General features: G+C 39.2%; 1 protein-coding gene across 1 annotated transcript in view; it reads left to right on the forward strand.

Annotated features, from left to right (window-relative positions):
* The window catches only part of mttp (microsomal triglyceride transfer protein), a 49,015-nt gene that overhangs the window by 21,922 nt on the left and 3,911 nt on the right, over positions 1-23,182 (forward strand). Inside the window, exons 5-16 of the mRNA XM_059965451.1 lie at positions 72-188; positions 2,152-2,291; positions 3,267-3,417; positions 3,585-3,742; positions 10,413-10,581; positions 12,562-12,669; positions 14,929-15,141; positions 16,253-16,464; positions 17,176-17,273; positions 19,122-19,243; positions 20,232-20,459; positions 21,790-21,914. Coding sequence (XP_059821434.1) covers positions 72-188; positions 2,152-2,291; positions 3,267-3,417; positions 3,585-3,742; positions 10,413-10,581; positions 12,562-12,669; positions 14,929-15,141; positions 16,253-16,464; positions 17,176-17,273; positions 19,122-19,243; positions 20,232-20,459; positions 21,790-21,914 — 1,841 coding nt within the window. The remainder of the gene's footprint in view (positions 1-71; positions 189-2,151; positions 2,292-3,266; positions 3,418-3,584; positions 3,743-10,412; positions 10,582-12,561; positions 12,670-14,928; positions 15,142-16,252; positions 16,465-17,175; positions 17,274-19,121; positions 19,244-20,231; positions 20,460-21,789; positions 21,915-23,182) is intronic.

A 23,182-nucleotide genomic window follows, 5' to 3' on the forward strand; every position in this document is an offset into this window, starting at 1 on the left:
CCCTCATGTTCAGCTTTTCCTCTTTGTTTCATTGTCATCCACACTTCAGTTTCCGCTTGCTCAATCTCCAGGTTGATATCTCCGGAAAGTGCAGTGTTGATTACCAGGCACGCGATGACCAGGTAACCAAAGTGAAGAAACTGGACAGCTGCAAGACGTCACAGAGCGGATTCACCAGTCACAGCAAGGTCAGTGTCAACAGCATAGCTATCTGCTGGCCATAAACATGAGAGATTCTGGAGGAACTGAGTAGGTCAGCGTCAGGACTAGAAGGGAAGAAGCCAGAATAAGAAGGTGGGAGGTGGGGAAGGGGTACAAGCTGGCAGCTGATAGGTGAGACCAGCTGAGGGAGAAGGCGTTTTTATCTGTCTCTTGTGTTTCTGATTTGGTATCTAAGTATAACACCTGGTATATGTACAGATACAAAAGCTAGGAGTAATTCATATAGAATAGTGTCAAATTTAGAACACAGGAACTAAAATTCAGCACATCAAACTGATGTTTATTCTATAATATGCTCATCACCACCTGGAACATGCCCTCTCCTTGTTACTACCGTCAGGGACAAGGCACAGAAGCCTGAAAATTCACACACAGTGATTCAGAGAGTTTCTTCCTCTCTGCTTGGAATTTTTGAATGGTCTATGAACTCATGAACACCACTTTATTATTCCTTTTGTTCAACTATTTACTTATTTAGTATTTTTATGATGTTTTGTATCTTTGCACTGTACTGCTGTTGCAAAACAACAAACTCATATCACATAATTCCAATAAAATTGATTCTGATTCACTCTCACTCTAGCTCACTCTTTACATCAACAGACATTTCCATTCTTTTCTACCTCTTGGATTTATTCAGTTTCCCCTTAACAGCTTTTTTGAGTTTGCAAATCCCAGGTTCCCACATTTTCAGGGTAAAGACAATTCCTTTAAAGTCATTGTTTTACTTATTAGTAAGTTGAGCTTATTGTCATGTACACAAATACAGGGAAGTACACGTGCAATGAAAATCTTGCTTGCAGCAACATATTGGCAGCAGGCACATGGGTATTGACAACAGACAGAACATAAATTATAGGTTAAATCAGAATCAGTATCAGATCATTATCACTGGCTTACATGTTGTGGAAATTGTTGTTTTGCAGCAGCAGTACAGCACAAAGATATAAAATTACAAAAAATAAATAAATTGTATAAAAGGAAGGAATGATGAGATAGTGCTCATGGACTGCTCAGAAATCTGATGGCAGAGGGGAAAAAGCTCTACTTGAATCATTGAGCGTTATTCTTCAGACTCCTGTACTTACTCCCTGACGGTAGTGTGAGAAAAGGGCATGTCCTAGATGGTGGGGGTCCTTAATGATGCAGACCACCTCCTCTTGAGCATGACCTTGATGGCGGAGAGGGTGTACCTGTGACAGAACTGGCTAAACTCTGCAGTGTCTTGCAGTCCTGTCGTTGGAACCTCCATGCCAGGCAGCGATGTAATCAGTCTGAGTGCTCTGAGCCATACCACGAATACAGTACCGTGTGAAAGCAAGAACTTCGGCAAAAAAAATCAAAGGCAACTCACAGTAATGCAAGAGGTGGCCTATAGTGTACCATTGCAGAGGTAGTCTTAAGGGTGTGTTAAAGAATGCAGCTGGCAGATGCTCAATGTGCCAAGTGTTATCCTTGCTGTTTAATTCTGCTTTTATGATTTTTTAAATGTTTTCAAAGAAGCTCAGGGAAATTGATTAAACACTGAAAAAAAATTAACTGCAGAAATTGCAGGTAAAAGTGGAGTTATCTGTCAACGTCCAATGTCATACAGGCAGAGAATTGTTAAGGTGGCCTTAGCTTTGTAAGGTAAAGGCAGTTATTTTCTGTTGTAAGTGAGGGGAAAAGTGTAAGTTCCATGGAGAATCTGTCTTCTATGTTGGGGTGTAGGACTTGGCATATGTGTGGGTTTGAGTGTAGGAAAGAAAATTTATTTTTATCTGATTGCAATTAGCACATTTCTAGTTAATAATTCCTTTGACCTGGAGAATTATTATACAGTTATTTTGAAATTACATCATTTGAGAATGATCTGAAGCAACACTTAAGGACAAGAGCATGAAAAGTTTTACAGTTGTATTTTAATGCTGCACTGATTTTGTTTTCCAGGTTTTAGGGGTTACCGCAACATCACAATCAGTGAGCATGTACGTATTAAAGAAGAATTTAATTCATTCAGTATTATCTGAGGAGCATCACCTGATATCACTAAATCTACGACAAGAACTTGCAGCCAAAATTACATCAATGTAAGTACATTTTGTTAATATTTTGTCACGGAATTCAGATTAAAAATGGTCAATATTAAAAAGAAAGACTTGAACTTCTGTAGTCTCTTTCATGATTTGGAGATATAGTTTGGTAACTTCCAGCCTATCAAGCCCATGCTGCCCAATTAACCTACTAACTGTATTGAAATCTGGAAGGATACCGGAGCACCTGGATGAAACCCATGCAGTCACAGGGAGAGTGTACAGACAGCGGTGGGAATTGAACCCAGGTTGCTGGTGCTGCCATATTGCCTAAATGAATCATTCTCAGTCCAAAACCCCAACTTACACCCAATGCAGTCACTTCTGCAGAGTTGCCACTGTTGGTTACTATATGTGTCAGATTTTAGGTTCATGTATTCTAACAGTTTTGTAAAGCTATATGGTCTAGATTGGTAAATTGGTTTATTATTGACATGTGCACTGAGGTACAGGAAAAAGCTTCGTTTTGCATGCCATCTATATAGATCATTCCGTCATATCATTGCATCAAGGTAGTACAAGGGGAAAATAATAAGAGATTGCAGAATGTGGTGTTTCAGTTAAAGAAAAGGTGCGTGCAGGCAGATAATAAGGTGTACGGCCATAATATGGTAGATTGTGAGGTCAAGAATCCATCTTAACATACAAGATAGGCCAGAAATTTCTGACCATTGTACAACTCTTACTTGTGGTAAATGAAAAAGAGTCTTTTATGTCATTTTCGTATATTGAAAAAATAGAAAGCTGAACATACATATCAGCCATTACACCATGATGATCATAAAACAGAAAGCACAAAGATGGTCATCAAGAGAACGGTCTAAGAGTTCACTTTTTCACTCAGCGCAGCTGCTGCCTGACCTTGTGTGTTTCTAGCATTAGTTCTATTGCAGTAGTGCAATTCTATCCATGTACTGTAGTCAGAATGTTCGGTAGGCATACCTGCAGTAAACCATTTCTTTCTTCTTTCAGACAGAAGTTGGAATTTCTGACAACCGAAGCTGGACCTAAAGAAATCCAAGGAGATCAGATTAGCAGTGTTGTTAATTCAGTGAATTCTGAATATGCCCCCATCTCTCTGATCTCTGGAGTAGTTAAAGCAAAATGCAAAGGATGTCCTTCAGTAAGTGGTGAAGCTGTACTTGTGGCTTAAAATTATTTTCTGCTTTCAACAGTGAAATTGCCAAACAAGTATTTTTCGGCTGGCCAAATTCATACAGAAAGCTCTTGAATAGGATACTAGTCTAATTGGAAAAGATTAATTCAATCCATCACTCTCTGTGTTTGCAGCTTGTTGAATACTGGCAGACTATTCGTAAAGAACTAGAGCCTGACAACCTTGCAAAAGCATCTGCCTCCAGGCACTTCATATCTCTGGTTCATGCTCTGAGGAAAGCTAAGAAGGAGGAGATCCTGCAAATTCTGAGAAGTGAAAGTGATAGCAGACTGTGAGTTGTACATTTCCTTTTGTTGATGCAGATGATGCTAATGTTTTTATTAAAACAAAACGCATTGCGATGAATTTGCGCTTCTCTTCCAGAATTTAGCATGTTGAGGTTTCAGATTGTAAATTCATCACATCCAAATCATGTGTGAGTGTTGTGCAGTTCCTTTAGCTATCTTCTCCTGATTACTGTATTGGAATCCCATGCAGGCCTCATAGCTCCCTTCCTTCTTTTGTAACCTATTTCTATCCTACTGGCCTTGTATCTTGGGCTAAGGACGAGTTGAGTCCAATATGGAATGAAGACCTGGGTTCGTCCTGCAGTAGAGAAGTGCAGGAATGGTAGTCAAAGAGGGGTCTGGAAATACTGTGCAACATTCTCAGAGTGACAAACTGTCACTGTTCATCAGAACTAAGGGAAGTTAGAATGTAAACTTGTGGGAAAGGTGGTTAGCGGAGGTTAGAGGTTGAGAAGGACAGAAAAAATAAGTTGGGGGGGGGGATCTGTTGCAGGTGGAGAGGTAGGAGAGATTGTACGGTTTACATAGTGGTGTGGTAAAGACCAGCAAACAGCAAATCTTAGTTTGGGAAGAGATGGATGAAATCTGAAATTACCAGAGGAAATGGGATGAGAACCACCTAAATGATGGAAATGTGAGATGCAAGGTAGGAATCACTGATTATCTGAAACCTTTGAGTCACTGTTGTAATAACTTGATCTGCAAAACAGTTTTTTTTACTGTAACTCAACAATTATGATAATACAACCATTTGGTTCTTAAAGCACCATGAACAAACTTCAAAGTAAATTTATTATCTAAGTACATAAAGAATATGTTACCATAAGTAATGCTGAGATTCATTTTCTTTCTTTCTTTTTCAATCTTTTTATTAAATTTCATATATAAAAAAACAACACATAATAATGAACAGATTACAAATTCAATAAGCTTGAAATTACATTAGTAATAGGATAATAATATCCTATTAAACATCAATCGACAAAAGGTACATAAATCAATCAAGTCTATATAAATATATATGAAAAAAAAACAAAAATAATCATCGAAAAAAGAAAAAAAAATTGAAATTATATATGAGAAAAAATATATATTGTAAAAAAATACTAAACTAAACTAACATGGGCAATAATAGCACTTTATAAATATATAAAGGTGTCAAGAAAAGAACTCCGGAACTCCATACCTGAACAAGGATAAGTAGAGAAAAGGATCTGAAATAGGCCAAATTAATTCATGTGAAAATGTCGAATAAATGGTCCCCAGGTTTCTTCAAATTTAATTGAAGAATCAAAGATAGTGCTTCTGATTTTTTCCAAACTCAAATAAGAAATGGTTTGGGAGAACCACTGAAATGTAGTAGGAGGATTTACTTCTTTCCAGTTTTGTAATATAGACCTTCTGGCAATTAATGTTACAAAGGCAATCATTCGTCTGATTGAAGGGGAAAGCTGATTGCCATCTTCATTTGGTATACCGAAAATTGCAGTAATAAAATGGGGTTGTAAATCGATATTCCATACTGAGGAAATGACATCAAAAATGTCCTTCCAATAGTTATGTAAAGTGGGACATGTCCAAAACATGTGAGTCAATGAAGCCACTTCTAAGTGACATCTGTCACATTGAGGATTAATATGCGAGTAAAATCGGGCAAGCTTATCTTTAGACATATAAGCTCTATGTACAATTTTAAATTGTATTAAAGCATGTTTAGCACAAATAGAAGAGAAATTAACCATTTGTAAAATTTTTTCCCATTTATCTGTTGATATATTACATCGAAGTTCTTTTTCCCATTCTTGTCTAATTCTATCCGATATTTCTGGCTGTATCTTCATAATCATGTTATAAATAAAAGCTACTAATCCCTTCTGACAAGGATTAAAAGTAAAAATCAAATCTGAAAAATCCGATGGAGTTGAATTAGGAAAAGACGGAAGAATTTTATGTAAGAAATTTCTAATTTGTAAGTATCTAAAAAAATTAGATTTAGGTAATTCAAATTTGTTGGATAGTTGATCAAAAGACCTCAAAATACCTTCAAAAAAAAGATCACGAAAACATTTTATACCTTTCCTTTTCCATATACTAAAAGCTTGATCTGTCAATGAAGGTTTGAAAAAAAAATTACATAAAATAGGGCTGTCCAAAGCAAAGTTTTTCAGATTAAAGAATTTGCGAAATTGAAACCAAATTCGTAGTGTATGTTTAACAACAGGGTTAGATATCTTCTGATTGATATAAAGATTTATAAAAATCTTGAAAAGTGTTATTGATTTCTTTATAATCAGTAGTTAAATTACCGTCTTGTTTACGAATTTTAATAATTTGTCGCTTAGTCGAAATAGCTTTTAATTGATTAGCTAACAATTTACCAGTTCGATCACTATGAATATAAAATTGAGCCCTAGTCTTAATTAATTGATTCTCAATTGAAGAAGATAATAATAAACTATGTTCCATTTGAAGCTCAACTCTCTTCTTATAAAGTTCTTTGGTAGGAGTAACGGAATAAATCTTATCAATTTCTTTAATTTTATCCACCAATAAAGCTATATCTGAATATCTTTGTTTTCTTTTACCAGCGGAATATGAAATAATTTGTCCACGAATAAAAGCCTTGAAAGAGTCCCAAAGTATACCTTTATCAATCTCTTCATTATAGTTTGTTGAAAAAAATAAGTCAATTTGTTGTTTTATAAAGGTAATAAATTCTGGATCTTGAAGCAAAGTAGCATTAAGTCTCCAAGATCTAGTATTGAAAGAAGAGTCCGGAATCTTGATAGATAACTTCAAAGGCGCATGATCCGAAATAGCAATAGAATCGTATTTACAATCAATAACATCTGTTAATAAACGATGATCAATAAGGAAATAATCAATTCTAGAATAACTATGATAAACATGTGAAAAAAATGAAAATTCTTTATCTTTAGGGTTCAAAAACCGCCATATTTCAGTAATTCCAGAATCAACCATAAAAGAATTAATAAGTAAAGCTGATCTATTCGGAAGAGTTCGAATAGGTTTAGATCTATCCATCGAAGGATTCAAACAACAATTAAAGTCTCCACCCATAATCAACATATATTCATTCAAGTTAGGAAGAGAAGTAAATAAACGCTTAAAAAATTCAGGACAATCAAAGTTTGGAGCATAAATATTAACTAAAACAACTTTCCGATTAAAAAGTGAACCAGTTATCAACAAAAATCTACCCTGTGGATCCGAAATAATTTCATAATGTGTAAAAGAAATAGAGGCGTCTATAAAAATAGACACACCCCTAATTTTAGCGGTACAATTTGAGTGAAATTGTTGTCCTTTCCAGAACCTAAAAAAACGTTGATTATCCTCCCTCCTAATATGGGTCTCCTGTGCAAAAATAATATTAGCGTTCAATCTATGGAATACTTTAAATATTTTTTTACGTTTAATCGGATGATTTAAACCATTAGTATTCCACGAGATAAAGTTAATAGATTTATCCATCATACCAATATTAATTGTGTGTATCATAAAAGGTTAAAAAGACACATAACCCACAATTTAGGAAGAAGGAAAATTGATTCAGGAGCAACCGGAGATCCTGACACCTCAACAATATTAACAATTTAAAGTCAGCCCATAAACTAAAAGCAAAAAAATAAAAAGCAAAAGCGTGAAAAAAGATCCCTCCCCCCTCCCCCCACCCTTTGAAAGAAAGCCAAGCGGCAGGCGCATAAACTAATACTAATATTACCCCCATTTCAAGATGGCAGCTCCATAAGAAAATTTTTTTAAGAAAAAACTATATAACACCCTAATTAAAATATAGAGTTGCAAAAAAAAAAAATATATATATATTTATATATATATACCTACATATATATACATACATACACATACACACACACATCAGTCAAATCAAGAAAAAAAACCAAAATAGTAAAACCAGAAAAATCATTAATAAAAAAAAATGAACATTAAAGTTTAAAAATGTAATACACCTTTAAAAAAGAAATTCCATATTCAGATACAAAGATGACTTTTCACAAGCCAAGACTTATGGGAAGAAGAAACGACATTTTGAGAAAGCCATATTACAAAATATGAATATAAATTCAGCAATCAAAAAAGTTATCAAAATAGAATTTTTTTTAAAAAAAAAGATTTAATAGACACTATAACATATATAAAAAAAAGACTAAAAAAAAAGAATTCAAAACCTTTGTTCCATTTCTAAATACAGGCAAGCAAATAAACGCTTATAAAAAGTAAAGACTTATGGGAAGAAGAAACGACATTTTGAAAAAATAATTCTTGATTACAAAATACAAACGTATATAAAAAAGGATATTATAAAAATTAAAACAGCATCTATAAGCAATAATAATAGTAGTAAAAAAAAAACCCCAGACCTATAGCCCAAAATAAAAAGTTATAACCCAACTTCCAGGGTTAAAACTTAAAATGAAATGGCATCCTCTCTCCAAAAAAAAAAATCTTCAATGTAACTCATAGTTCAAGTTGCACTAGAGGATCGATATTCTTCAACAAATTTCTTCGCTTCTTCAGGAGTGTTAAAAAAGTGTAGACTGTTGTTGGGCAGCACAATTCTAAGCTTCGCTGGATACATTAAAGCTTGTTTAAATCCAATCGAATGAATCTCTGCCATCACTGGTTTAAAAGCGATCCTGGCTTTCATTACTTCATACGAATAGTCCTCAACAATTCGAAATGAGTAATTTTTGTAGGAGATCATACCTTTTTTACGAGCTAACCGAATTAGAAGCTCTTTCTCACGAGGATAATGAAGGCGAACAATCACCGCTCGTGGTTTATCAGGCACAGACGAAAACCTCGCAACTCTATGAGCGCGGTCGATAACAGGTTCATTTTTCAAACCTTCACCACCGAAAATTTCCCACAATAATTTAGAGAAAAATTCAGTTAAATCACCGGACTCAACTTTTTCGGGAATTCCGATGATGCGCAAATTCTGTCTGTGAGAACGATTTTCAAGATCAGTAATTTTAAACTTATACTGATCTAAAGTTTTAGCAGTCGACTCTATCTTCTTCTCTAACACTTCAATTGTACGTGCTTTTTCACAAATTGATTGTTCAAGAGTCGTGATCTTATTTTCATGCTGCTGAACCACTAACGCCTGCGACTGAAACTTAGTTTCAAGCGATTTAACAACTCCTTCAAGATCGGATATTTTCGAAGTAATCCTCCTTTCCAAATTTAACAGTTTACTGTCCAATTTACCTTCTAGTCTGCCTTCCAGACCCGCCAGTTTAGTATCCAGTTTAGCATCCAGTTTAGTGTCCAAAAGAGCAGAAATTGCGTCGATGGATACAGGATCCTTAGCCGATTTCTTACTTGTAGCCATTTTAGGTTTGACAAGATTAGATCAAATATTATTTTAGGAAAAAAGGGTCAATCAAAGGTAGCAACTCATATGATTAAGTTCGAAAAGATCTAATTAAAGGGTGATTATAGTTGAAAAAATAAAGAGCGCCTAAAAGGCAGATGCTTACGTCGCCATCTTGAAACTCCAACCCCCCGAGATTCATTTTCTTGTGGGCGTACACAATAAATCCAATAACCATAATAGAATCAATGCAAGACCACACCAGCAGGGTGGACAGCCAGTGTGCAAAAGACAACAAACTGTGCAGATACAAAAAAGAATGAAAACAAATAAACAAATAAATAAATAAATAAATAAATAACGAATATAAATAACATGAGATGAAGAGTCCTTGAAAGTGAGACCATAGATTGTGGGAACAGTTCAGTGAAGGGGTGAGTGAAGTTATCCTCTCTGGTTCAGGAGCCAGATGGTTGAGGAGCACTATCTGTTCCTTAATCTGGAGGTGTGGGTCCTGAGGTTCCTGTACCTTCTTCCTGATGGCAGCAGCAAGAAGAGAGCATGAACTGGATGGTGGGGGACCCTGACGATGGCTGCTGATTTCCCGTAACAACGCTCTGTGTAGATGTGCTCAATGGTGGGAGGGCTTCACCCATAATGGACTGAATTGACCCACTCCACCTCTGATCCCCGGATGGCACAGGCTCATGGACTTCGGTTTTCCCCTCCTGGAGTCAGTTATCAGCTCCTTGCTCTTGCTGACATTGAGTAAGAAAGTATTGCTGCACCACTCAGCCAGATTTTCAGTCTCCTTCCTATATGCTGATTTCACACCACCTTTAATTTGGCCTACAACCACTTTTGATCTCTTTGCATTAAAATGGACTTTTAAAAACTTCTACTTGTGTTCTTCCTTGTAAAGATTGTTTAATTTTTGTTTTTCTTTTGAATGCTGCTTATTTGAATGTGCCTGTGACGTTGCTGCAGGTGAGTTTATCATTACACTTGTGCAGTGTGTATATGACAATAAACTTGACTTTAACTGTCACAGATTGAATGGAAATGTTCTGCAATGTAATCACCAGGCCTGTGGTTGGTTTCTACAATATGGCAAATACCATTTACTAAACTTAAGAGTACACTCATTTTCTTCCAGATTATTCAAGCTGGATATAACATTAAGGTGTGCCAGAAAGGGAATTCACTATCAATACCTCCAGTACATGCCTCTCCTAACAAAGGTCTTTAAGCAGCTTCATTCATCTGCTGTCTCTTGTGTCTCTCTCTTATAGCCCACCATTGGTCGATGCTGTGACCTCTGCTCACACCGTTGCTTCTTTGGCAGCAATGTTGGAATTCCTGGATTTCCGAAATGACAGCAGCTTCATCCTGCAGGAAAGGTTCCTGTATGCCTGTGGATTCACCTCTCATCCCACAGAAGAATTGCTCAAAGCCTTAATGGTTAGTAGTTCCAGTCAAACAATCGCTTATCGTCAGATTGTCAAGGTATCAGCATGAATGCTCTTTTAAATTTGCCTTCGAATGATCTCCTTCTGTTTGATAACAATGGTTTATAGGATGAGGGTGCTCTGGAGTTATGTCCATTGTTCAGTTGGACAGCATGGCTAACCAAAGTTGTGGAGTATCAATGAGTTGGCTCAGTAAATGAGACACTCCCGCTTGCTTCTCCCCACCATCACAAAGCATCAAAATAAATGCAGAATAAATTAGACAATATCCTCAGTAAACATCCCATATGATTCCAGTTGAATAATTGATGTTACTGAAGAACAATCAGCACCTTATAGTATGAATCTGCGATCTTAGGAAATATAGAAACATAGAAAACCTACAGCACAAAACAGGCCCTTCGGAACACAAAGTTGTGCTGAACATGTCCCTACCTTAGAAATTACTAGGCTTACCTATAGCCCTCTATTTTACTAAGCTCCATGTACCTATCCAAAAGTCTCTTAAAAGACCCTATCACCGCCTCCACCACCATTGCCAGAAGCCCATTCCACGCACTCACCACTCTCTGAGTAAGAAACTTACCCCTGACATCTCCTCTGTACCTACTCCTCAGCACCTTAAACCTGTGTCCTCTTGTGGCAACCATTTCAGCCCTGGGAAAAAGCCTCTGACTATCCACACGATCAATGCCTCTCATCATCTTATACACCTCTATCAGGTCACCTCTCATCCTCCGTCGCTCCAAGGAGAGAAGGCTGAGTTCACTCAACCTATTCTCATAAGGCATGCTCCCCAATCCAGGCAACATCCTTGTAAATCTCCTCTGCACCTTTACTATGACTTCCACATCCTTCCTGTAGTGAGGTGACCAGAACTGAGCACAGTACTCCAAGTGGGGTCTTACCAGGGTCCTATATAGCTGCAATCTTATAATCATTCAGGATCTACTTTTATAAATCGACCTTTACCTGTTCATCGGATATGTTGATAATCACATACAAGGCAGGTATCAATCGAAATTCCCAAATACCCTCCTTGATCCCTGTGATTTGATCAATCAATTCAGGAAGCAGTGATTAATCAATCACAGGGGTGGGTGTAGAGGCACGTGCAAAATCAAAGTCTTCATAAATGCCTTCAAAAGTCGAAGTTTTGAGTAGAGGAGTTGGGATATTCTTTTGAAGTTGTACAAGACATTGATGTGGCCTAATTTGGAACACTGTGTACTGTCCTGGTTACCTACGTACAGGAAAGGTTTCAATAAGATTGGAGGAGTGCAGAGAGAATTTACAAAGATGTTGCTGGGATTGAAGAGCTGAGTTATAGGGCAAGGTTGCATAGGTTAGGACCTTATTCCCTGGAGTGTAGGAGAATAAGGTGAGATTTGATGGTGGGGTATATAAAATTATGAGTGGTATAGATAAGGTGAATGCAAGCTGGCTTTTTCCACTGAGGTTGGATGTGGCTAGAACTAGAGGGCATGGACTAAGGATGAAAGGTGAAATGTTTAAGGGAAAATGAGGGGGAATTTCTTCACTCAAAGGGTAGTTAGACTGTGGAGTAAGCTGCCAGCAGAAATGGTGGATGCAGGTTTGAATTTAACATTTAAAGAATAGGTACATGGATATGAGGAGTATGGAAGGCTATGGTACAGGTGCATGTTGATGGGACTAGGAAGAATAACAGTTCAGCATGGACTAGATGGGCCAAAGGGCTTGTTTCTGTGCTGTAGTGTTCTATGGCTATGACCAGCACAGCAACCTAATACCTGACCAAATACAACTAGAAGTTATAGACATCATAAACCTAACCTGATTTCCAAGTAAGTTCATGTGCTCAAATAATCATTCTAATATTGTACATTTAAAAGTCTGCGTGCTGCATTTATTATTCTAACCTACTCTCTATTGAATAGTTACATTTTCACTTTTAATGCTTAAGAGTTATTTGTCTTTCTTTTAATCCCAGGGTATACTTGATGGAAAAATTAAGAGTGCTGATATCCGAGAAACTGTTGTTATCATCACAGGGGCACTTGTCAGAAAATTCTGCAAGCAAGGACAGTGTGAACTACCGGTGAGCAAAGAGAATTTCTCTTGCATATTTGTAAATTCATTATTTGGAGAGAGTTGTAGAACCCTGGAGTTATATAAGATGGAAATAGGCCTTCGTCCCAACTCATCCATGCCGACTAAGTTGCTATCATTAGTCCCATTTGTGTGTGTTTGACCCATAGCACTCTAAACTTTTCCGTGAACCTTTTTTCTATGTACCTGGCTAAATGTTTTTTAAATGGTGTATTCGTACTTACCTTCACCACTTCTTTTTGGCAGCTTGACAATTTACAAACACCCTTGAGATGAAAATGTTGCCCCTCCAATCCCTTTTAACATCTTTCCTCTTTCACCCATGCCCCCTAGTGTTGTACTCCCCCTACCCAGGGAAAATGACTCTGACCTTTCACCTTATCTATGCCTCTCATGATTTATAAACCTTAATAAGGTCATTTCTCAGCCTCCTATAGTGCAGGGAAAAAGGTCCCCATCTTTTGTGTATCTCCTTATAAATCAATCCCTCTAGTAACATCCTTGTGAATATTTTGTGCATTTTTCCAGTTTACCAGAAATGCACACAGTATTCCACGTGCAGACTCACCAATGTCTTGTACAGCTGTAACATGCGACCCCAAATCTTGTATTGGATGCCCTGACCAAAGAAGGGTAGCATTTCAAACGGTTTCTTCACCATCCTGACTCAGTGAACTATGTACATGTACCAGCAACACACACAAAATGCTGGAGGAATTCCCTCCTGTTTGTACTGCCCTCCAGTGTTTGCTCAGTGTTGCTCTTTGGTATTTGCTCCAGAGTTCGCTCAGTGGGAGAACAAGCTGGACCAGGACAACACCCCATCTACCATCAATCTACTGGCCATGCTCCTCAGGGACAGGGGCTATATATCTCTGTGACCCTTTTTTTTCCAACTTCAACATAACATCCTAACTCCTGTACTTCATACTCTGATTTATGAAAACCAATGTGATTAAAAAAAAAATCTCTTTATGAGCCTATCTATCTCTGACACCACTTTCAAGGAGCTTTGGATCTGTATTCCCAGAGTCTTTTGTTCTACCGTACTCCCTAGTGTCCTATCATTCACTGTGCAAGAACAACCCTAGTTTGTCTTTCCAAAGTGTAACATCTCACACTTGTCTGCATTAAATTCCATGTGCCATTTTTCAGCCCATTATTCCAAAGGTCCAGATCCCAATGCAAGTTTTGATAGTCTTCCTCACTGTCTATCATGCTCCCATTCGGTGACATCCACAAATTTGCAGATCCAGTTTACCATGTTATCATCCAAGTCATTAAAATAGGTGGCAGACAACAACTGGCCCAGCACAGATCCCTGCGGCACACCACTAGTCATATGCCTCCAGTCAGAGAGGCAGCCGTCTACTACCATGCTCTGATTTCTCCTGCAAAGTCTATGTTGAATCCAATTTACTACCTCACCATGAATGCCCAATGACTGAACCTTTTGGTCCAGCCTCCATTCAGGACTTTGTCAAAGGTCTTGTTGAAATAATTGTTGACAACATCCAGTTTTTTTTTTCTTCAACTTTCCTGGTAAACTTCCTCGAAAAACTCTATAAATTTGTATAAATTACCATGCACAAAACTAGATGACTATCCCTAATCCAGCCTTGCCTATCCACATACATATAGTATATTCCATCACAAACAAGTCCTGCTGAAGGGTTTCGGCCCAAAATGTCAGCTGTACTCTTTTCCTAGATGCTGCCTGGCCTGCTGAGTTCCTCCAGCATTTTTGTGTGTGTTGCTAGTATATTCAATCCTTTAGAATACCTTCCAAGAAATTACATCAGGCTCAACAGTCAATGATTTCCTGGCTTATCCTTACAGCCTTCCTGAACAATGGAACAACATTAACAGTTCTCCAGCACAGTATGTTTTAAATAGCTTTGCTAAGCCTCCTGCAAATTCAGCACCAGCAAAGGATGCCTGGTCAGGCCAAGGGGACTTATCCACCCTACCTTGCCTCAAGACAGCATGTACCACCCCTACTGTGATCTGGATATGGCCCATGACCTCAGTACTGTTTTGCTTCAGTTCTATCAGCTCTATGCTATCTCCAAGTTAATATAGATGCTAAAAATTTATTTAAGATCTCCCCCATCTCTTTCTGCTTTCTGTAAAACAGAACCCATTCCACACCTTCCTTAAGCTTCTGACGTGGGAAATAATTCAGAAGTTATATTACATTGTGTATTTTAAATTTCATTATCTGATACTGATTTTTTTTTCATTTCAGACAGTGATTAAAGCAAAGGAAATGATTCTGGAAGGGGCAGAGAAAGCGACAAAGGAAGCTGAGATTGTGATGTATCTTCTTGCTTTGAAAAACGCCCTCCTTCCCGAGGCAATTCCCACTTTACTGATGCATGCAGAGTCAGGCTCTGGTCCCGTCAGCAACATTGCAGTCTCGACTATACAGAAATATGAGCAAGCTTTCATCACAGAGGAGGTGAGATTCCACATCATTCTCATGATCATAGAATTGTAATGCTTAGAACACCATTTGGGCCATCAAACCAATGCTAGTTCTAATGAAGTGCCACCCCATTTTGTCCAGTATCCCAGCCTTATCCTCATTACCCTGCAGATCTGTGCATGCCAAGTGAACTCCCAATTGTCTATTAAGGTTCCTATGGAATCTGATGCCACCATCCTTTCAGGTAGCACTTTCCAGACCTCAATTAGCACCAACAATTTCTCTTTACTTGGTTCATTAAAGCACCTCATTACTTTGAACACCTGTTCAACTCTCCCTTAATCTTGGAGGCACAAGATACGCAGTTGCTGGAATATGAGCAGACACAGACTGCTGGAGGAACTCAGCGGGTCAAGCAGTATTCGTGAAGGCAGAGGGATGAGCGATGTTTCAGGTGGAAACTTTGCACCAGTTAAAGGGTCTCAACTCAAAATGTCAAGCGCCCCCCTGCCTCTAACAAAGTTGCTTGAACTGTTGAGTTCCTCCAGCAGTTGTTACTTCACCGCCTTATTCCTGCTTCTCTGTGCTGCACAGGAAATGGTCTCAGATTCTCTGTCCAATTTACTTGTGCACACCAAATTCTAATCATCCACAAACCTGCATTCACCATTATGATGCAAACCTGACCCTGAAGTAAGGATACTACAAATTGTCACCGTGAAGCACACTATCTCCCCGTATCCATTGCATGGCTGGTTTGAGATAATCTTGGAAGCTCAGTTCTTCAAAGGACACCATCCCATCTTCAGCAGACAATCACAAAGAACACTGTGCATATTCATGAAAGGCCAATTTTTTTTGATTCATGCAAACCCAGCACTTATTGGTCATTCCTGACTTATACTTAAGACAATGGTGGACAGTTACTATCTTGAACCACCTGAAGTAAAGGTAGATAAACCAAGGATTTTGATCTGGTGATATTGAAAAATTGATGATGTATTTCCAAGTCAAGAGTTAGAAAGGACCTTTAAGGTGGTAAAATTTTCATATACATGCTGTCCTTCTGCTTTTGGCTGGTAGAGGCTGTGTGTTAGGGAGGTGTTATTGAAGGAGCTCTCTGTCAAATCTTGTTTCTAACCAGGTGAAAAAGGTAATGAATAGGATCTACCATCAGAACAAAGGGATCCATGAGAAGACTGTACGTGTGGCTGCCGCAGATGTCATCTTTAACAACAACCCCTCGTACATGGAAGTTAAAAATATTCTCCTCTCCATCGGTGAAATGGCACCTGAGATGAGCAAATATTTACTCGCAAAGATTCAGGATGTTCTCCGCTTTAAACTTCCTGGAAGGTAGATGTGAATTCCATTGATTTGTAATTTGTGTTTTAACATCGCAACAAGTTTGTGTGATCTGAGTTGTGCGGACTGAAAGGGAAACAGCTTCAATAGACTCTTTCAAGAGGGAATTGGATAAACACCTGAAGGGTGGGGCAGTGGAGGGGAGGGTGATCTGGGGAAAGTGCAGGGGAGTAAGATTAATTAAAGAGCTCCTGCAAAGGGCGGAACATGACATGACAAGTACTCTCCTATTATACCCCCATGAAGCATCTTGGGAGGCTTTTATATAATATAGACTTTGTATGAAGGAACATCCTATCCAAATCATTTTAGTAAGCTTTGTCTGAGGCCAGCATTAAAGTTGCTGCTGCTTTGACACTATAAGACAGACATTGTCTTCTAATGACATCGTTGATCATTCCTCATACTGGTGAGATCCTCCACAGTGATGGAGTTGATATCAGGAGCCTAGTTTACATGGTAAATAAGATGTAAGGAGGAGGCTTGGTGTGATCTAGGCCGTGATATTCTCCTCGAGCACACTCAAAATAATAAATCTTTGCATAAGGTTCACATGTTTGAGAACAGTAGTTTTCCTCAAACCATTTTATAGATTATTTGTGAGTTTGGTCAGTATAACTAATTTCGCAGACCTTTTAAGATCCTGCAACTAGTAGAAATGCAAAGGTTTTATTTAATTTGTCTTTAATTTATCATTTGCAGTGAGGTGGTGCGTAAGGTTCTGAAAGACACTATTGTTCACAACTATGACCGTTTCTCCAGGATTGGTTCCTCATCAGCCTACTCAGGATACATGAAACGTATGTCAAAATATTTATACAACATCTTCAACACAGATGCTCAACAGGATTCTTGTCATTAGTATCGACAAAGAACCAAACCAAACTGCAACGGTTTAATGACCCCCCCCCCTTAAAAGAGGAGTGTAAGGAAGGAGACTGAGAGGTTAAATTGATAATTTGGGGATTATATCTTCGGCAGTTAAAAGCTTGTCCATTGTAAGTGGAATCAATAAGAATATGGTTTTGTGTGTTTTGCTTTGGAATCATTAAATTTAGAGTACAAAAAAGATCAGGAGAATGGAGATCTTGCTGAGTTATGGGACCAAGGATATTGTAATGCTAGGGAGGGACAAGTTCATGGCAGGGTTTGGATTGGGGATAAGAATTTTGAATTTTAGTTAGGCAACTCTTCAATGTAGGTCACCAAGCAGAAGGTGCACCTGAGTTAGAGGATGGGAGATTGAGATGATACCCTAGCACTGGAAATCAACAGTATCATTATATACAAACAACCTTGGAACCCAGTCAGACTAGTATTAGGAATTAAAACCAAAATAAAGTAAGAAAGACTTTAATTAAACTGCCTTTCAAGGTCACGGACTTTTGAAGTGCAGTTATTGTCCCCAGAGCTGTGAATATGCCATGTTGTTATAAATTTTGCTGTTTCCTCTGTGGTTTCTGCTAATCTCCTGCTCTTCAACCATGCTCTTACCAGAGCTTGCTAGTATAGCCAATAACCCACTAGCCCCATCTCACCGATCCCCCTTTTCTCTTTATAATGACTATCTTCTCTCTCCATTCTCAGTCCAGGTGTAGTTTCAAATCAAAACATCAGTGATTCCTTTCTCCCACATACACTGCTTAACCCACTAAGTTCCTCCAACAGATTTGTGCTCCAGATTGCAGCACCTGCCCTCTCTTGCGTCAACATTCATTCCACGTTGTGGCTATGAATGTTGGAGGCTGCATGGTTTTCACGTCAGCTGAATTCAAGAGATCAGACGTATAGAGTTGTCTTTGGAGGAGCTTGCTCCCCATCATTGGGGTGTACAAATGGCCCAAACTGATGCACTGACCAGAGTGTAGAAGTAAAAAGATCTGTAGCAGTATTGCATCAGTGGGAACATGACAATAGTCTGTTCCCTACACTCAACTCATTGTAAAATTGAAGGAGGGATGTAAAAACAAAGCAGAGATCACACCTGGTAGATTAGTGGGTTTAATAATAAATAACCAATTAACACCGGATCCTTAATCCCTTTGAACCTCCATCCAACGGCACTGAGAGTAAATTAAGAGATAGAGGAGAAGCCCCAAGTCTCATAAACACTACAAGCAAAGGTACATGTGTCTGAGAGACATCAGTGTCTGTGTAACTGCATCTGTGTGCATCTCCTGCAGGCACAGTTTTACCTGTGTGCAAGCAATGATGTTACAGCGCGCACGTGTGCGTGTGTGTGTGTAAGCACATATGCTTCTATTTCTTTATATTTGTGTATGCATCTGTGTGGGAGTGTACGCGTACATAGTCTGTATGTGTTTATGGGTGAGTCTGCAAGTTTGTTCTGAGGAAGTGATGTCTACATTTATCATGGTTTCTTGCTTATCACCGCATTAAATCACACAGGAGAATATCAGCAGTTTGGGTTGGGGCAAAAGGTGGGACTGTTATCACCCTTGGAGCAGAAGAAGTCAGTGTCACAGGAAAGGGATGTGGAATCTAGTAAACTACTTAAGAACATTATCTTCTGGAATCATTGCTTGGGTTGTCTAAATTCTGTTGCATGACACATAATTGATCAGTGGCAGTTTGCACATTGTCTGTGCTGTAGGACGAGTTACCATGGATTTCTTTGTGTTTTTCAGAGGGCAGTGATTCCACATCCACATACAGTATGGACATCCTGTACTCGGGCTCTGGCATCCTTAGAAAGAGCAACATGAACATCCTTGTACTCAGCCAGGAATCACAACTGCATGCTACCCAGGTATATAGAATACTGTGGTTCCTAATGGTTGCAACTGAGGTAGAAACCACATTCTATCCAGATGTATCAGGGCCTGGTATGGCAACTGCTCAGACTAAGACTGGATGAAATTGCAGAGTTCTGAGTGCAACCAGTTCTATCACGAAAACCAGCCACGCATTTCATTGAGTCTGTCCACACATTCTGCTGCCTTTGGAAAACACCCAATAACTGCTTTCCAAAGTGGCATGGTAGCATACGGTTAGCGTTAACATTATTACAGCACCAGGGACCTGGGTTCAATTCCCACTACTGTCTTTAAGGTGTTATACATTCTCCCTGTGACTGCCGAGGTTCCCTCTGGATGCTCCAGTTTCCTCCCACATTCCAAAGTCATGTGGGTTAGTGGGTCATGTGGGTACATTTGGGCAGTGAGGGCTCACTGGGCCGGAAGAACTTGTTACTATGCTGTATCTGTAAGTCTAAACTGTGTTGGGAAAACAGATTCCTCCTCACCACGCCCCACCCTGTCTTTCTCTCCTCTCCCCACTTCCATTGGGCAGAAGACAAAAAGCCTGAGAAAACACACCACCAGTCTCAGGGACAGATTCTAACTCAGTGTTACACGAACCCTGAATGGACTTCTTGTACAATGAAGATGAACTCTTGATCTAGCTCTTTATGGCCCTTGCACCTTGTTTGTCCACCTGCACAGCACTGCATTTTCTCTGCAATGGTAACACTGTATTCTGCACACTGTTAGAGTTTTTACCTTTCTATACTATGCCTCTGTGGTTATGTGTGGAGTAATCTGCAAAGGTTTTATCTCAATACACATGATGATAATAAACCTCTTGTTTATTGCTTAAAAATCTCTTGTTTTTACAGAAGAAAATGCGGCTCACATTTGATGCTGCCTTGAACTTGGCGGTCTGTACAAGCAAACATTTTGCCATCATTGCATTAGAACAGCTTGGGTTACTGAGTCTGTTGTCACTTTCTTTCTCAGGTTGTGATTGAAGCTCAGGGATTAGAGTCTTTAATAGCTGCATCACCAGATGAAGGGGAGGAGAACCTTGAGTCCCTGGCCAGCATGTCTGCTGTGTTGTTTGATGTCCAGCTCAGGCCTGTCACCTTCTTTCGAGGCTACAGTGACTTGATGGCCAAGATGCTCACCACGACTGGTGATCCGATAAGTGTTGTCAAAGGGCTCATTCTGCTCATCGATCACTCCCAGGTATCTGTCAGTCGTCACAAAGTTCTGGTTTAAAAATCAAGAAAAATTCATAACATTTTCTTCTGATATGTAGGTCACAGGTCTTAATCAGAACATTGCCTTTAATTAATAATTTTTTTGAAAACTTAGATTGAAATGGATGTGTGCATCAATGGCATTTGGCTCAGAGCTGCTCTACCCAGCGACCCTTCTCTAATCACAGGACAACTTAGAATGACCAATTACACCAGTACGTCTTTAACATGTAGGTGGAAACTGGAGCATCTGAGGAAACCCATGTGGTCACAAGGAGCACATACAAACTCCTTGCAGACAGTGCTGGAATTGAACTCTGAGCTTCGATGCCCCTGAGCTCTAACTGCTAACCGCTACACTACCATGGCTTACTATCCTCTGCCGCGTCCTTGCGGCTATCACACAATGACACAGTCAGACAGGAGATTCTCGATAGTGCTCCTGAAGAAAGTTGTTAGAACAAGGGTGGGGAGTCTTTCGTGCCCCAATCTCCTCAAAGAGAGTAGACCCTGCTCTGACTTCCTGACGAATGAAGGGGTATTTTGGGTCCAGGTTAGATCGCCCATTATGTGCACTTCCAGGAACTTTGTGCTCTTCGCTCTCTCCACAGCAGAGCCACCGGTGTGCAATGGAGAGAGGTCGACCTGTGCCTTCCTGAAGTTCACAGTCATCTCTTTTGTCTTGTCCACTTTGAGACTCAAGTTGTTGGAGAATGGGGTTGAGAGGGAGTGTAAATTAACCATGAATAAATGTCGGAGCAGACTCAATGGGCTGAATGGTCTAATTCTGTTCCTATGTCTTATGGTCTATAGTCTTATACACTGCAACTTCAATGTGTAGGAAATTTTTTTTTTAAAGTGGACAGGATGGTGATCAAGCACTATGTGTAACTTACAGTGTGGAAACAGATCATTCAATAATTGAGAGAAAATGCTCCCGTTCCATATGAATCTCCTCCAACACATAAGAAAAGCCCTGTGAATAACAATGACCTGCATTTCCGTAGTGACTGTAGCAGAGCAAGGTATTTCCAAGCACTTCACAGGAGTGTGTTCAGGCAAAAATGTAATGCCAGATAGTTCTGGGGTTGGGGGAAGCGAGAGAGAAAAAATATTTCAGGTTGGTGACGTTTCATCAGCTGATGTTAACCCTTCTGTTCAGGACGTTGCCTGAGCTGCTAAGAATCTATAGCATCTTCTGATATCATTTCAACTGACCAAAGGTGTGAAAATCTATTTTATCATTACCTCTAGTGTGAGGTTCGCTTTGTCAATTTGAAGCAACATTGAAACCCCTCAATTTCTTTTCATTTCAGGCTCTCCCACTGCAGTCAGGACTGAGAGCAGCTGTGGACTTCCAAGGAGGTTTGGCCATTGATATCTCGGGTGGAATGGAATTCAGCCTCTGGTACCGGGAGTCTAAAACCACTGTCAGCAACCGGTATGAGGCTTCACTGTACCCTGCGGTCTGCTTTACATCAAGTAGGGTTTACTGTATTGACATAGGAATACAAAGCAGTTCGGTCCCTTGTTTCACCTTTCAAACATTTCACAGCTGATTGGTGAAAGGCCTTGATAGAGTAGATGTGGAGAAGATGTTTTCCATGGCTGGAGAGTCTAAGACCAGAGGGTGAGCCTCAGAATATAGGGGTGTCCTTTTAGAATGGAAATGAGAAGGAATTTCTTTTGCCAGAGGTGGTGAATCTGTGGAGTTATTTACCACAGGCAGCTGTGGAGGCCAAGTCATTGGGTATACTTAAGGCAGAAGTTGACAGATTCTTGGTTGGTGCGGGCATGAAAGGATACGGTGGGGAAGACAGGAGATTGGCACTGAGAGGTAAAATGGATCATCCATGAGGAAATGGTGGAGCAGACTCAATGGGCCAAATGGCCTAATTCTGCTCCTATCTCTTATAGTCTTAATTTCATTTACTCTAATAAAACCTGTAATCCAGAAATTCAGAAAATTTATAGCACTAAAAAGGCCATTCATACGGTCAGACTTTTTGAAAGATTTGTACAGGTTAGTCCCACACATACTTGTGAGGAGAAAGCTTATAGAGGATTTTCACCCGCAACTGCACAAATTAATTCTTGACAAATGTGTATATAATTGTCAAGGAGCCAAACAGCATAAAACCAGGCCCTTCAGTCCACCGTCCGTGCAAACCTTTGTGGATCATCTGCACTAATCTCATTTGCCACCATACCCTTCTATGCTTTGCCCATTCAAGTGCCTATCTAAATGTCTCTAAACATGGTAATTGCATCTGATTCCACCATCTTCTCTGGCAGCTCATTCCAGTATTAAAACCTCCCCTCTGAACCCCTTTAAAACTCCTTTTTCTCACTTTGAGGCTATGCCCTCTTCTTTCTAATACTCTTACCGTGGGGAAAAAAAAGATTATAGCTCCCCTATCTAAGCTTATAATTTTAAATATCAGATCAGCTCTCAGCTCCTTCACTCCAGGGAAAACTTGCCCAACCTATCCAAACTTTTCCCATAACTAAAATCCCCAATCCAGGCAAGATTAATAAAGTCCTCCATCCTTTGAAAGCTTTTTTTCTCAACTGTTGCGTTCTTGAAATAACATCAGCATTTGACGTTACATAATTCTGCCCCAGTACTCTTCCAGTTTTTACAACAATAATTTTAAATTCACAATCTCCAGCTATTGACCCATTTATGAGAGCAAAGATTTTATTCTT

The sequence above is a fragment of the Hypanus sabinus genome, chromosome 3 (assembly GCF_030144855.1).
Source record: "Hypanus sabinus isolate sHypSab1 chromosome 3, sHypSab1.hap1, whole genome shotgun sequence".
Lineage (NCBI taxonomy): Eukaryota > Metazoa > Chordata > Chondrichthyes > Myliobatiformes > Dasyatidae > Hypanus > Hypanus sabinus.